Raw genomic sequence first — 16,386 nt, 5'->3', positions numbered from 1 at the left:
GATGATGATGATGATGATGATGATGATATATATATATATATATATAATCATGATGTTAAGTAGGACAGAATACTTATTTTTTCATTGACAGAAAAGGCTGAAGTTTAAAAATGAGACATGGCTAAGGAAGATATACAAAGCAAAAAAAAAAAAAAGGTTTTCAATTTTGTATTATTTTCAAGTTCAATTTTATTTTTACCATGTCTAATGAATCATTCATAGATAAAGAGAAATTCCTAAGTCGTCGTTATTTTGGCTCAATTCCAAACCAAATTTTTCAAATGATTTACCTACTAGACAGACGGAATTCTCTAAGTAGGTTTCTTTCTATATTGTCATCGGACAGTACATGAGTCAAAAATCACAGTGGAATTCGTTAAACAGATTTCTGTGCAGGAAATACAAGTGCTGCACAAGTTTGGAATGTAACATGAAAGAATAATGCAAGTGCAAGCAAAAATATATATATATATATCACGAGTTATTATTATTATGAAAGCTAAACCAAAGAAAGTAAGAGAGAATGTGATGTGGTTACAGTGGAGAACATTGAAGCCTCAAACAATTGAATATTAAAGATTCAATACAAATGGAGAGATGCTCTGCGGCAAAACTATCCCACCTAGGCCAATACAGAAAAATTATGAAAAGAACAACAATGATGATGAAGATGAAAAATAACAATGATATCTGCTTTGATACAAAGTAAATTAGAAATTTCATTGAATCAAAAGTAATGAAATAAACTGGAACACATCCACCATCTATAGACCCACTTCACCAGTGTTACTCAAAAACATTTCCTTCATTACAGTTGATTTTTAATTTTTTTTTTTTTAATGAAATATGTGAAAATATTTAAGAAATATAGACACATGTTAATATTTGTTTCTTTCTCCTTCTTTCTCTCACAAGCATAATGGTACTACACTTGTGCATCATTACATACAAATAACAGTATTCGGAAATAACTGCATTTAATATTTTGTAGCATTTTTAACTTTGTATTATTTGAAAACAATTCTAACATCAATTTCATTTCTAACAAGCAAAAATGAAACACCTTTAATTGATAAATACACACACACACATATAATGCAAAAGTGTGTGTATAGATAGCTAGATATACATACATGCACATATATATATACACGCACACACACCCAAATACATATACATACACACAACATATACAGACATGTGCCCTTACACACAAACACACACAATGAAAAATACATCATCTATCTTCTATAAATAACAATGCAAATGCAAGCATATCAGTATATGTAACTTAAACTCTAAAACAACCTACTGGATCAATCTAAAACGATAGCATTGTTAATTTTAATGACAATGTTTTTAGTGTTCATATTGAAGCATCACCCTTGCTCAAAATCCATGACTCACTCTCTACAATTGTCAATCGTTATGGCCACTTCCTTTCCTGTCAACATCCTTAACCTTTGTTTCAGTTAATTTTTGGAAATTATTGAAGAATTTAGTAAAATAACTTTGTCAGTCATATTTAAATTTGGATCACTTTAAGTTTGTATCAGAGAGTCAGGGCCAGTTTCAGGTGTGTTGGTATCAGAAGTGTTATATGGACTGTTAGATTTGTTTGTTGTCCGTCTGAAGTCCCATATTTTAATATAGTTCATCTGAGGTCCCTGTTTTGTTGTTGTTTTGAGTGACTGTTGAGGTTGAATGTTATTGGGATATATATGGCGAGGAAGACATTTTTGTTTAACATTCGGTGAGTGAGTTCTTTGTTTATAGTTAATAAATAAATGTGAAAACTAAATAGTACAACTCGTGTTTTCTCTGCGAGTCCCCCAAGAGGAATACAACAAGAAGGATTAACCCTTTAAAATTCAGATTATCCTATTAAATGTAATGCTCTTTCATTCCTATTGTTTCGAATTAATCATGCATTATCTCATAGCTTCAAGATTTCAATGATGTGTTTATTTTTAGAATGACATTGTAGGGTAGGTGTGAAAGGCCGGATCTAGTCAGTTTGAACATGAAACAGGAAGAATATTTTGGACTGGATATGGCCAGTTTAAATGCTAAAGGGTTAAACTTAATCCATCATATTAGAAGGAAATAGCCCTTTTGTCATCATATTACTGCTGAAATATACAGCCTTTGTCTCAATTAATTTTGAAAATAATGAACAATTTAGTAAAATAATTTTGTTAATTTTAAATTTGTGTTTGAAACATAAATTAACATGAAATTTTAATGAAAGATTTAAATTTGGATCACTTTAATATATGAAGTTTGTATCAGAGAGCCAGGGGCAGTCTCAGGTATTCTGGTATCAGAAGGATTAAAGTTAACCCTTTAACATTTAAACCAGTCATATCTAACCCTATTCTACCTGTTTCATGTTAAAATTAGCCAGATCCAGCCTCTTAGGCCTACCTTACAATGTCACTCTCTTTTACTCTTTTACTTGTTTCAGTCATTTGACTGTGGCCATGCTGGAGCACTGCCTTTTAGTCAAGGCTAATCGACCCCAGGACTTATTCTTTGTTAACTTCGTACTTATTCTATCGGTCTCTTTAGCCGAACTGCTAATTTACGGGGACGTAAACAAACATACATATATATATATATACATATATATACATATATATATATATATATATATATATATATATATATACACACATATATACGACGGGCTTTCAGTTTCCATCTACCAAATCCATTCACAAGGCTTTGGTCGGCCTGAGGCTATAGTAGAAGACACTTGCCCAAGGTGCCACGCAGTGGGACTGAACCCGGAACCATGTGGTTGGTAAGCAAGTTACTTACCACACAGCCACTCCTACGCCTAAAAATAAATAATCTAAAATAAATAGTCTAAAAATAAATAATCACATCATCAAAATCTTGAAGCTACAAGATAATGCATGTTTAATTCAAAATAATGTGAATTAGTAAACATTATATTTGATAGATTAATTTGAATGCTAAAGGGTTAAATTCACTTGTTAGTCATATTGGAAGGAAAGGGTGCCATAATCTAATAAAGAAATGGGAAGAAAACAAAGCAGGAAGAAAAAACCAATGAATTTTCATAATTCTTTTAACTTTCAAATTTATCTTATCAATGTTTAAAAGTTCATTTCATAAACTTTTTCCATTTTTACTCAAATTTCTTTACTGCATAAGTTTCAATATTTCTTGTGTCCATAAATTAATAACTGTTATCAAACACTAAACTATATCTGGCAGTATTACTTATGGTTATCTTGCCAGGTGTAATTCAGTGTGTGTCTGGCAACAGTTATTAATTTATGAACCCAAGTATTAATTATGGTTTTAAGACAGTGAGCTGACAGAATTGTAAGCATGCCAGGCAAAAGGCTTAGTGGTATCTCGTCTGCCTTTCCATTCTGAGTTCAAATATTGCTGAGGGAAACTGTGCCTTTCACCCCTTCAGAGTCAATAAAATAAGTACCAGTTATGCACTGAGATCAATGTAATTGATATACCTCCTCCCCACAAATTTCACGCCTTGTGCCTATATTTGAAAGGATTATTATTATTATTATTATTATTATTATTATTATTATTATTATTATTATTATTAAGGCAGCAAGCTGGCAGAATCATTGGCATTACAGGCAAAAATGCTTAGTGGTATTTTGCCTGTTTTTACGTTCTGAGTTCAAATGCTGCCAAAGTCAACTTTGCCTTTCATCCCCTTTGGGGGTCAATAAAATAAGTTGAGCACTGGGGGTCGATGTAATCGACTTACCTGCTCCTCCACAATTGCTGGCCTTGTGACACGTAAAAGCACCCACTACACTCTCTGAGTGGTTGGCTTTAGGAAGGGCATCCAGCTGTAGAAACACTGCCAAATCAGATTGGAGCCTGGTGTAGCCATCCGGTTTCACCAGTCCTCAGTCAAATCGTCCAACCCATGCTAGCATGGAAGGCAGACGTTAAACAATGATGATGATGATGATGGCAGAATTTGAAACCAGCGTTGTTTATGGTTTGTTGCCAACAATTCAACTGGATATGGAGATATGTGTTTGCTGGAGTCAAATACATTACTAATCATCACGTTCAGCTCTTATGAATTTAAACTGTATCCTGTAATAGGGCCATGTTTTGAGAGTTCCAGGGCTTTGAGGAGCATGGAACCACCATGTAGCTACTAGTATTCCTAGGTCTACTCTGATCTGGAGTAGTAAAACCTGTCAGGATCCTGGTTAATGTTTAAATAGTATTAACCAGATGAACCAGAGCACATTGATATCATGAGATGCAGCATGGTGGACGTCCTTCCTCACAAAGTTCAACCCCTGACCTCATTGTGGTAGGGAGGTTAAACAAGTGAGTGTCAGAGGTATGCAGTCAGGGACTTTGAGCTCCTGGTAGGGCCACCCAAGGTGAACAGGGCTGACACTGGCAGTTATAGGGTCACAATCCAGCTAACTAGAGAGCAATGGTGAATTCCAAGCAGTGTCTGTTCCAGAATCCGGCAGCTTCCTGGTGGCATTGGATTGCATCTGCATGCATCCTGCAACAAAAAGGAACAACACAAGGATAACCTGTCATCAGTTGTGTATGGTGGCTTATGGATAGAGACAAGAACTGTTTTCATGGACTCTGATCATCCCTTGAAACTCATATGAACTCAAGCATGTGATTGCCACATTGACCATGACAGAGAAAGTTGAGCAGAGAATCTGCATCAAATTTTGCTAAAAGCTTAGTGATACCTGCTCAGAAGCCTATGCGAAGTTTTCAAAAAGTTTTCATTGTTTTCGACGCAGGTATTGCCATGACAACTTTGTCATGGTCAATGCAATGATCACATGCTACACACCTTCCTACCAAGCACTGCTGTAAACATCGGAAGTGAGCTAAAACATTAAAACTTAGTGGGCATGCACAGCAGAGTTCCAGGTCAATTTTTACCAAGCGGCTTCACTCTGCATGGTTTAGCTTTGTTACTATGGCAACAGTCTGGATACTTATTGATCAGACTTCATATGCAAAGACATACATGCATATATATATATATATATATATATATATATATATATATACACACACACACACACACACACACACGCACACACAACAGGCCTCTTTCAGCTTTTGTCTACCAAATCTACTCACAAAGCTTTGGTCAGCTGAAGGTTATAGTAGAAGGCACTTGCCCAAGGTGCCACACAGTGGGACTGAACCTGGGACCATGTTGTTGGGAAGCAAACTACTTACCACACCTGCACCTAAATTCTAAAAATAAATTAAAAAGCAACAAAAAAAAGACTCACACTCACCCACCCATTTCGCCGCCACCCCCGAAAAAATTCACCAAAGCAACACATAAATGATAGCTTGGACAGGAAGCTTACTGGAAGTAAATTAATAATGAATCTTAAATGCTCTTCACGGACACTGATGCTCAGGAACCTCTTCTAATTTGCACTTACAAGCAGGAATTTCAAATTCTTGCAGCTACCAGGCAAGTTTACTGGTACCTTGCACAGACTATACTACCTTACACAGTACAGATTCAACAAACTTACATCATTTACACAAGTGGTTCTCAACTAGGGTCCATATGGCCCTTGGGGATCCATATAAGGTTTTGTGGTTAACATTTATGTACCATAAAACTGGTTATAGTTCTGCAATGCACAAAGTATTTCATACAATTCCTGATAATAATTATATTTTCTACTAAAAGCACAAGGCCAGAAATTTGGGGCGAGGGGACTAATCAATTATATCAACCCAGTATGCAACTGGTACTTAATTTATCAACCCTGAAAGGATGAAAGGCAAAGTCGACCTCAGCAGAATTTGTGCTCAGAATGTAAAGACAGACGATAATTCTTACAACTCACAGCCAAAAACATAATAGGATTTTTTCAAATAATAAATTGTTATGGGGTCTAGTAGACTAAAATAGGAATCAAAGGGAGCCATAGGTAAAAAGTATCTACCTTTCGTTTAATTAAGTAAGTAAATTTAATATTCGTTTAATTTAGAACGTGACTGTTCCTTAATTGGAAAAAAAACCAGTAATGTGGAACAGTTTTGGAACCAAAGGTTCTGGAAAACTGATATTGTACCTGTATGATATAACTATCAACATGCAATATTTGCTGGAAGGCATAGTGGTTAGCAATTGAGGTCATAATCATACAGTTAGGGGTTTGAATGCCAGTCTGGGAAACACATTGTATCCTGAAGCAAGGCACTTTACTTCATGTGGCTCCAGTTCACTCAGCAGGCAAAAGATGTATATTAAGGTTAATAAAGCATCTCGTTAGTGTCAAGTAAGCTGCATTAATGAGTCATTACTATGACCAGAAACTTTCAGCCTCAAAGATCTTCTTATCTATTACCTTTTTACTATCTTCCAGTCATTGGGCTGCAGCCTTGCCAGAATGCTGCTTTAATGGGTTTCAGTCAAACGAGTTGAACCCCAGTACTTATTTCTAAGTCTAGTATCTATTTTCGAGCTCTGGTAGTTATTCTATTGGTTTCTTTCACTGAACCACTAAATTACAGGAACATAAAGAGAACAACACCATTTATCAAACAGTTGGGTAGGACAAACACAAATACATACAAGCACACATATATACTCACACATACATGCACATATATTACACACACACACGCCAGTCTGGAGCTATAACAAAAGACACTTGCATAAGTTGCCATACAGCAGGACTGAACCTGGTATCATGTAGTTGCAAAGCAAGCTTAGTAGACTGTTGTAACCTCTTTACTTCTTTATGGTATTTACACCTTGTTCATAACTGTTTAAAACAACAACAACAACAATAGCTGCCACCATCACCATCATTTTAACATCTGCTTTTCCATGCTTGCATGGGTTAGATAGATTTTGTTGCTTATGTGTGGTGATACTCACAGTTATTATATGATGTCAAGGCAAAGAGATAGTAACACACACACATTCATATATGTATATATATATATATATATAATCAGGAGTGCGTAGCGTTACATAAATATCTATCAATAATTTTAACAGAAACATGACAAATGGAAATGTTTCAAAAACATAACAAACAGAAAATTCATAGTTTATTCCTCATAAGTCAATGTCCAAAAGATCATTACAATTTCATGCCTTTAACTTTAAAGGCATGAAATTGTAATGATCTTTTGGACATTGGTGAAGAATAAGGAATAAGCTATGAATTTTCTGCTTGTTATGCTTTTGTAATATTTGCTTGTTGTGTTTTTGTTAAATTTTTGACATATATATTTATACACACACACACAAACAAACAAACATATATATAGGTCAGTGGTTAGAGTGTTGGGCTTATAATCATGAGTTAATGAGTTCGATTCCCAGACTGGACTGTGAGTTGTGTTCTTAAGCAAGACACTTTATTTCATGTTGCTCCAGCTCACTCATCTGTAGAAATAAGCTGTGACGTCACTGGTGCCAAGCTGTATCGGCCTTGGCCTTTCTCTTGAATAACATCAGTGGCGTGGAGGTGGCTGGTATGCATGGGTGACTGCTGGTCTTCCATAAACAACTGTGCCTGGACCTGTACATCGGAGGGTAACTTTCTAAGTGCCATCCCATGATCATTCATGACTGAAGGGGATCTTATATATATGTGTGTGTATACATATGCATACACACACACACAAAGATAGATTAAATATAATAATAACTGTAGAAGAACTAGAATTTCAGCAGGTTGAAACTATTATATTGTGCCTGTATGATATTACAGACACGTGTGTGTGTGTGTGTGGGTTTACATTTACCAGCATGAACTACTGTTGGATTATGTCCCATGACTTAGTGCTTTGATAAAGAGAAATCAATAAAATAAGTACTAGACTGAAACAAGAGCAGAGGTATCAATAAGATTGAATAAAATCCTTGAAGGTAGTGCCCCAGCATGGTCACAGTCCAATTACTAAAACTAGTAGAATACCACCAAAATAACATTTTCCCCTCACAGTAAGGAGGTACTGCTTTAGGAGTGTAGATATCATATTTATACCATGATAAGAATTGCTTTACATTATCAAGTGTTTTATGTGAAATTCAATAATGTTGGATTATGTCCCATGACTTAGTGCTTAGAGGCTGCTCTATTTTAATAAAAATAATAAAATATAAAGAAATGAAAATAAAACAGAAAAATACAAAATAAAAATATATAAAGAAACAAAAAGCAGAAAAATTGAAAAATTAAAAAATATATAAAATAAACAGTTTGAGAGAGGGAAAGAGAAACAAAAAAGTCTTCAATGTAAAGGAGGAGGAGGACTTAGTATTGACTCACCATTATTGGTGCCGTAAAACTGGTACATTGGAGAAAACATAGTACCATGGAAAGTTGTTCTCGCTGGACTGATTGTAGTTTGGCTGTTTTCTTTTACGGCGTGCAATACACCCTTTCTGGGATTACTACCTGGAACAATAGTGCTCAGTTAGTGAATTCCCATTAGAGACTAACAATCTTTCTAAACAGCATCTACCATGATGACATATATATATATTGAAGAAATTGTCCCTTACTTTCTTTATAAAACAGAAAGGAAAGTCTTTAAATTTCCCAAGGAAATCATATGGAATGAAATGAAATAAAATAGACTTTTTACATTATTACATTTAAGAACTCCTCATCTAGCACCTGAGAATGCTTGAAGCAATATTAAATATAACAACATAAATCATCATCATCATTTAACGTTCGTTGTCCATGCTGGTGCCATGGATTGGAAAGTTTGACCAGGGATGGCAAGCTGGAAGGCTGCACCAGACGCCAATCTGATTTAGCATGGCTTCTACAGCTGGATGCTCTTCCTAACACCAATATTCTACTATATTTTACTTTATTTGATGTCATTCCATTTCAATTAATTTTCTTAGAAAATGTGAAGACTTTTTGTAACCTGTATGTAAACAAACTAAAGAATAATTCCTTCATTCCTTCAGATCAATTTCATTTTTCTTCTTATTATTATTATTATCAGTATACTGTTCTGTCCAATATCAAAAGCGTTTTATTCCCATACAGTGTGTGTGTGCTTGTATGCATGTATGTGTATTGAAGTATATATACATATACACATAGATGTACATGATGAGTGTTTCCTGATATTGTCCAAGGATCAGAAACAACATATTCAGAGTAAAGATTTACAAAGCTTCAGCTTCTAATGAAATATAATGCTATAATTTCAACAATGACTACTCTTCTTTCCTACATGTTCACACTCAAGTATTTGCTTATATAAATATGCTTATAAATACTTATAAATTTTACTCTTAATTCACCTGAAGAAAAGGTTTTGTTTTTTTTACATGATGTAATTGTTTTGTTCATCAATAAAGAACATGTAATGAGCCTCAAACTATCTGTGTTATTGTTTATATATATAAACAATAATTCCGACACAAGGACGGTAATTTTCAGGGGTGTGTAATAGTTGATTAATCCATTATAGTCAGTATAGTCAATGAATCCATTATAGTCAATTATACTGACTCCAGTCAACCGGTGCCATGTGCCATTAAATCTATGAAGAATGAAAGGCAAAGATGGCTTTGAAAGAATTCCAACTCAGACCATAATAGGTCATAACTTGATACCATAAAGCATTTTGTATGATGCTCTAACAGTTCTGCTGATACACAAAAGAAGACAGTCACAGAAATATTCTATCTACTAAGATAATTGGAAAAAAAAATTCTCCAAAAGATTGTGTAAGAGAAAACAAATTAAAAGGAAATAAAACAAAATAAAAAAAGCAAACAAAAATAAAATAGTTTGAATCCAGAACATTCCCTGTACATAGTATCAAACAAAAGTTATATGGTACAAATTTTAAAAAATGGTTATTAGCTGATTATTACTAAGTTCTCATCAGAATCTACTTTAAAAGAAGAGCATTTTGGGGAGCATAAAGATCACATTAGATACTTTAAAGCAATGTTTCCCAAAGTAGGATCCATGAAAAGATTCTGAAGTTCACAAAATAGGGTGACTTGTAATAAAATATATTTTATGGGGGGAAAAAAATGGTATTCACCATTTTCAAAATAAGTTATTTTGCTTTTTTTTTCATATGTCTCCTTATAAAACAATTTTTGTTTCATGTAATAATTTGATGGGAACTGTTCATTAAATATTAATTATGAACTCTATGATTTTTGGAACGTCATATAAAGGTTTCCATAGCAAGTTTTGGCAATCACTGGTTTTAAAGTGTTTGAAATTAGAAACTATTTCAAACTACATTCATCTAGGAGTCTAATACACACACACACACATATTTCCTGTTCTTCTCATCACTTGTCATAATTTACTGCTCTGTCTGTGACCTCATCTTTTCTTGTTATTATGCTTGTCTTATTTTTTCTGTCCTTTTTCATCTATTATGTCCCCTCATTTATAAACCAGCTGTTTATGTTGCTGACACTGCCAAATTAAATGACATTGTCATAAGGTGTCAAAATTGTGATGATATTTGGTCGACAACTGATGAGTGGTCGGGCATGTCTGCATCAAAAGTCTGTGTTTTGCTGTTTTTACCATATATTCCTTTGTCATCCTCCTGTGTCACATTGTAATTAGTATACACACGCAAACACACACACATACTTAGTCAGAGGAGGAAGGACAATACCCATGACCTTTTTGCAGGATCCTCCAAGACAGGTGAGGAAAAAGAAGAGGAAGAAACCACAACACACACATGTTCTGCTGCAACAAGAATCCAAGCGTATTAAGATATCAAGTTATTATGAATCCTCAAACCAGAGACTTTACAAATACTGTAAGGCATGCTCTCTGACTAAATTCTGCCAATTCACTATTCTGTATTATATTTTATGAAATGCAAAGTCAACTTTGGCAGGATTTGAACTCAGAGCACATTATATACTACACTAATAATGTTGGCAAATAATTCACCATAATGTTTTGTAACTAAATATCATAAAACATTTTTACAGCATTCATCATTCTTCTAATAATAACAATAATAATCCTTCCTACTATAGACACAAGAACTGAAATTTATGGGGAGGAGACTAGTTGATTACATTGACCCCAGTATCTCACTGGTACTTAATTTATCGACCCCGAAGGGTTGAAAGGCAAAGTTCACTTTAATGGAATTTGAACTCAGAACATAAAGACAGACAAAATACCGCTGAGCATTTTGCCCGGCTAACAATTCTGCTAGCTCACCGTCTTAATAATAACAATAATAAATGGTAAGGGTTTCAATCTTTGGCACAAGGGGAGAGGGGGGGTAATTGATTACAGCAACCCAGTAGTTAACTGGTACTTATTTTATCAATGATGAAAGAAGGAAAAGCAAAGTCAACCATGGTGAAATTTGAACAGAGAACATAAACAGACATAAGAAATGCTGCTAAGTATTTTGCCTGACATGTTAACGATTCTATTGGCTCACTGCCTTAAAAATAATAATGATAATAATGTTCATCAATGTTAAGGCTAAAAAAACGGAAAATAAATGGTAACAATGAGCCACTGAAACTTACCATTGACCTGAATGCTGCCAACCAAAATTACAAAAATGCTGGTCTATTTTTCAAAAGGTTACCAGTTTCCCCTCTGTCACTAACATTTTTCTTTGTTCTGTTGAAAATCTCAGACACCAGTCTATCTATCAATATATCGGTATGATAAGGGAACTATAGCGCATAGCTATAAGCAATGCAAGTTATGAATATTGGTGTGTTTTTGGCTCCCAAGCAAAGCCAATTAAAATCTCCATAGCTCAGTTCAGCTACTCATAAATTGGTACCATGCCAAAATACTGTAAGGACTTGCAGTATTTTGCTACATTTCTAAATAATTTTTAAGCTTGCAGTGCTAAGCTCAAATTGTATTATGAACAAAAACTATGATAATTTGATGACCTAATTAGGAATATATACAGGGTGGGTCAAAAGTCACACATAAAATAAGTTCAACACACTCTGGAATTGTCAGACACACTTCAATTTTTCTAAAATTGAATAAGATGAATAAAATAGTGATGAATACACACATACTTGTACATGACGAACCAAATTAAAAAATAATAATGCAATATAAAAATGTCATTTGTTGGTGCATGACTTTTAGCTCAGCCTGCATATATAGTTGGAGAGTAAGGATAGGCATGGTTGTACAGCTAAGATACATACAGCCACATACGAACACATACATGAAAGCATGCACACACACACAAAAAGCAGAGTCAGAAATATATACATGATACAGAAACCCACACATAAAAAAAACATGCCATAGAGACATGGACACACATATATATATATATATATGAGGAATTTCTGGTTGTCAGTAGAGGGTTCTATGTTCACTTACTATATTGGTGTCCAGCGAAGAAAATCAATGAAAAATCACATTTAAGTGAAAACAAACATACCTTTTTTGTGAATTTTCTTTTGAATTGGTGAGGATGTAATTAGATTTGGAGCTTCCAACCCATTCATACCATTGTTGTATCGAGCTGTATCGAACCGTTTCAACTGCTTGCAAGGAGTTTCAGGATTATTCTATAAGAAAATTCCCAAATTATAGCTATTAATGTTAACATATTACATTCATTAACAGTTTTATAGTAACAATTTCTTACATTGGCTCAAGGACAGAAATACTGGGGAAGAGTATGTTTCATTAAACCAACCCCAGTAATTAACTGGTATTTATCAATCCCTTACAATCTCCTTCCACGAGGTTCAGCTTCCTGAGAACCACCTTTTACCATTTCTTCTCATGTCTTCCTCTTCTGTAGATTCCTTCCACTTGAATTGGCACTTCTTTTACTCATCGGTCATCCTTCATATGCATCACATATCCTTATAAATTCAGTCTTCTCTCTAGTACACTACAACTGATTACTCTTACGCTCAGTTTTTCTCTCAGCTCATTTGTGCTCAAATATCCATGCACGTTACACACCTAATGGAACAAGATCACCTCGTTTCCTTCCTGTTTTCACACAGCTTCTACAGTCAATGTCTATGTTTCATTACATTGCAACATCACCCTTAATACACAAGCATCATACAATCTTCTCACAGAGCAAATCATTTTGATAACAGCAGAGGTAATAGACCCCTGGAATTTATCCACCCAGTTTTTACCATGACTACTAATACATTTGGAATACCCTCTTCCACTGCTACTTAAGTCTAAGTAACAGAAACTACCAACTAAAGCCCTATGAACATCAGATAATATTTTATAAGTGCTTTGACTACTAAATATCCGTGCATCTGTTGTTACATACAAAGTCATTCTTTTCAATCAGCTTGTCTGTGATTTCAGTACATTTCTTGTGTACCCATAACTACATTGGTCCATCATCACCATCACCATCCTTTAATGCCCATTGTCCCTGTTGGCATGGGTTGGACAGTTTCACCAGAGCTGGTAAACAGGAGAGCTGCACCAGGTTCTGGTCTAATTTGGTTTGCTTTCTACAGCTGGTTGCCCTTAACACCAACTATTTTAGAATGTGTGCTGGATACTATTAGCGTAGTACCAGCACATTATTCCTATCCATTACTTTCCTGTGCATCAGGCATCTCCACTTTCCAGACAGCAGGAGAGTCTGATGGACCAAGTTAATGATAGTGTTTTTGCAATATTTACTTTAAGCCTTTTGACACCAGCCTACCCAAGACCAACCTTGGTTCTCTGATAACTTCCTACATCAAGTGACCTAAATTGAAACCTTGCATCAAAATTTGGTGCTTTTGCGTGACACCAGAACCCACATCAGCATAATTTTTTACATGGTACCTTGGTTTTAGGAACTCAGTTCTACACTCATACTATGATGGGAACCATCATAGTATTGGTGTGGGTATCTTAGAGTGGGAGGGGGGCATGATTACCTCCATATGTGCTTGTAGGTGTTTTCATGGCTCTTCACATTATCATCCTTTTGTTTCAGTGATAGTGCTTATGTCTCTCATAAAAAATGTCCCCATAGCTTAGCTGTTTCATCATGTGTGAAGACTAATGGAATAAAAAATACCATATTTGCATGTCAGATGGAAAAAGTGGACGTAAAAATAATGATCATGATGAGAAAGAAGGCACTCAGATTCTGAACATCAAATAACAGTCAAGGAGCTTTTCTATACTTTCTCAGCCTGTTCAATATTAACTCTCTCAACAAACTATGGCATTGAGAGCTACAGCAGCCCCTGATATAGACGTCACTGCACTGTTCCAAAGGTCCCAGCTGTCCTGTCTAGAGTGAGGACCATGTACTGCAATAACTTGGGATTCAAAGACCCAAAGACTATTTAATACCTTGCCAAAACATCTTCAGGATCTACATGGAGCAGTGGTAGATGTTTTCAAGAAACAACTTGACTTCCTGCTGTCCAAAGTCCTAGATGAACCTATAGCATGGCAAGAAACTCAAAAGAGAGCAGCAATGTCAAACTCCATCCTTCACCAAAAGCTAACTGCCTAAGAATGGCCATGGGAAAAGTGATTAGACAGGCAGTACTCCAGCATAGCCACAGCCTTTGCGCTGAAACACATAAAAAAATAAAAGAAAGAATAAATCTGTTTATACTTTTACAAAAGTGGCCTCGTCTTCAAGCCCAAAGTTTTGACAACAGGGTCACAACTGGTGTCTAGAGTTTTTGACCAGCTATATCCACACTATAAGTTCCTCATACAGGGCTGACTGATGCAAGCCAACCACTTTGTAAGAGTGGAGTGTACTCGATTATAACTGGCATACGTTTCATCATGAACGACAGAAATAAGCAAAAAATTAACATTAGATACTCAGAGTAGCAACACTATGTATGTAAATGTGTGTGTGTGTGCGTGCGCACGTGCATGTGTGAGTGCATGTAATTCTTTGACATATAAGGGTAAAACCCACAAATCTACATTAATTTAGCCATAATGTCTCTTTGGCAGATTACTAATTACAGCAAAAATTTATCACCATGTTGTCCAGTTTCTTGAGAAGAAGCTATTCCCAAAAGACGCTCAATAAAACCAGAAACTCACACCTTGTCAGCTATGAAGACTTACCTCTGGTATTTCACTGCTATCTTGTATCACGTGCTTCTTCTTCTCTTTATTACATTCCTGAAGGGCATGTGACCCGGCAGGCACAGTAGTCTGGGCACAGCCGCAAGGGCACCTGTCTTCAGTTCTTCTCCTCAACTGCATTGTCAAGCATTCTTTAAGGTTGACAAATGATCTATGAAAGGAAACAAAAAAGAAAATCGGTTGCATTAACAAGCTATAAGCACACAAATACACACTTTAGTACATATATTCCTATTGCTATTTATGTCAGTCCTGTATTACCATTGTGTCAGTTGTGTGACATTTAACTCTTAGGCATTCAGACGGGTCTGTCAAATGTAATGCTTATTTATTCACATTGTTTTGAATTAATCAAGTACTATGCTGTAGCTTTGAGATTTCAATGACATTATTGCTTATTTTTTGAATGACATTGAAAGGAAGGTGTGAGAGCCCAGATTTGGTTTGGTGTGAACATAAGACAGGTACAATATTTGGGCCAGATAAGGCTGGTTTAAATCGTAAAGGGTTAGAAATTAAATTGAGAGACAGAAGACCAGTCTATTACAGGCTTTAAGTCTGTGGTGAAATTTGAGCTCAACACTGAAATGCTATAGAAACATTGTTAATTATTACAGCAAGTGCTGAAATGAATCTTGCTAAGATACAATATTTACAAATAGATAGACCAAGTCCATGAAGTGATAAATGTCAATGCAATACCAAATACAGAAGGCAAACACCTGGTTCTTGAGTCAATGACACAACTTTACAACTCCTAACTTTAAGTGCATAAAAAATACAAATGTAAAGCTATTTCAGAATTAACTTCTTAACATTTCATAACTCTAGAGAAATCTATCAATATATGTTATATATGCATTAAAAAGCTTGTGTCAGGCATCAAATAAATCCAGCTGAAACCCTCACTCTAGCTGGTCTTTTCAACAACTCCATAAATAACACATAAAAAAGATCAAAAGACAAACAAGCAGTTTATATATCTTGTATTTAGAAAACATCTCATTTACCAAAACAAAAACTTTAAAATAAAAACGTTTATAAATTATGAAATATAAAAAAAAAAAATGGTACATATTTTTTTTTTTGTTTGTTTTGAAAGCATGTATCTTTATGTAATTCATGAAGTTCAAACTCTATGGAAGTCAACTTCACCCTTCATCTGTTGGGGGAGGTGGGGGTTATACAACAATGTACCAATCAAGTACTGGTAGAGCCAATAATATTCTTACAAAATATCCAAGATGTGAATGGAATTATAACA

The 16,386-nt window shown here is 35.0% G+C and overlaps 1 protein-coding gene across 1 annotated transcript in view; it reads right to left on the bottom strand.

The window, feature by feature from the left end:
* The window catches only part of LOC106869924 (CTD small phosphatase-like protein 2-B), a 68,655-nt gene that overhangs the window by 15,782 nt on the left and 36,487 nt on the right, over positions 1–16,386 (bottom strand). Inside the window, exons 3-5 of the mRNA XM_052974547.1 lie at positions 15,102–15,273; positions 12,457–12,586; positions 8,328–8,456 (exon numbers count right to left, since the gene is read on the bottom strand). Of these exons, the coding sequence (XP_052830507.1) occupies positions 8,328–8,456; positions 12,457–12,586; positions 15,102–15,242 (400 nt within the window). The 5' untranslated portion in view covers positions 15,243–15,273. The remainder of the gene's footprint in view (positions 1–8,327; positions 8,457–12,456; positions 12,587–15,101; positions 15,274–16,386) is intronic.

This window comes from Octopus bimaculoides, chromosome 18, assembly GCF_001194135.2.
Source record: "Octopus bimaculoides isolate UCB-OBI-ISO-001 chromosome 18, ASM119413v2, whole genome shotgun sequence".
NCBI lineage: Eukaryota > Metazoa > Mollusca > Cephalopoda > Octopoda > Octopodidae > Octopus > Octopus bimaculoides.
The sequence above is the reverse complement of the archived record's forward strand: the minus strand, read 5'-3'. Positions and strand labels throughout refer to the sequence as shown.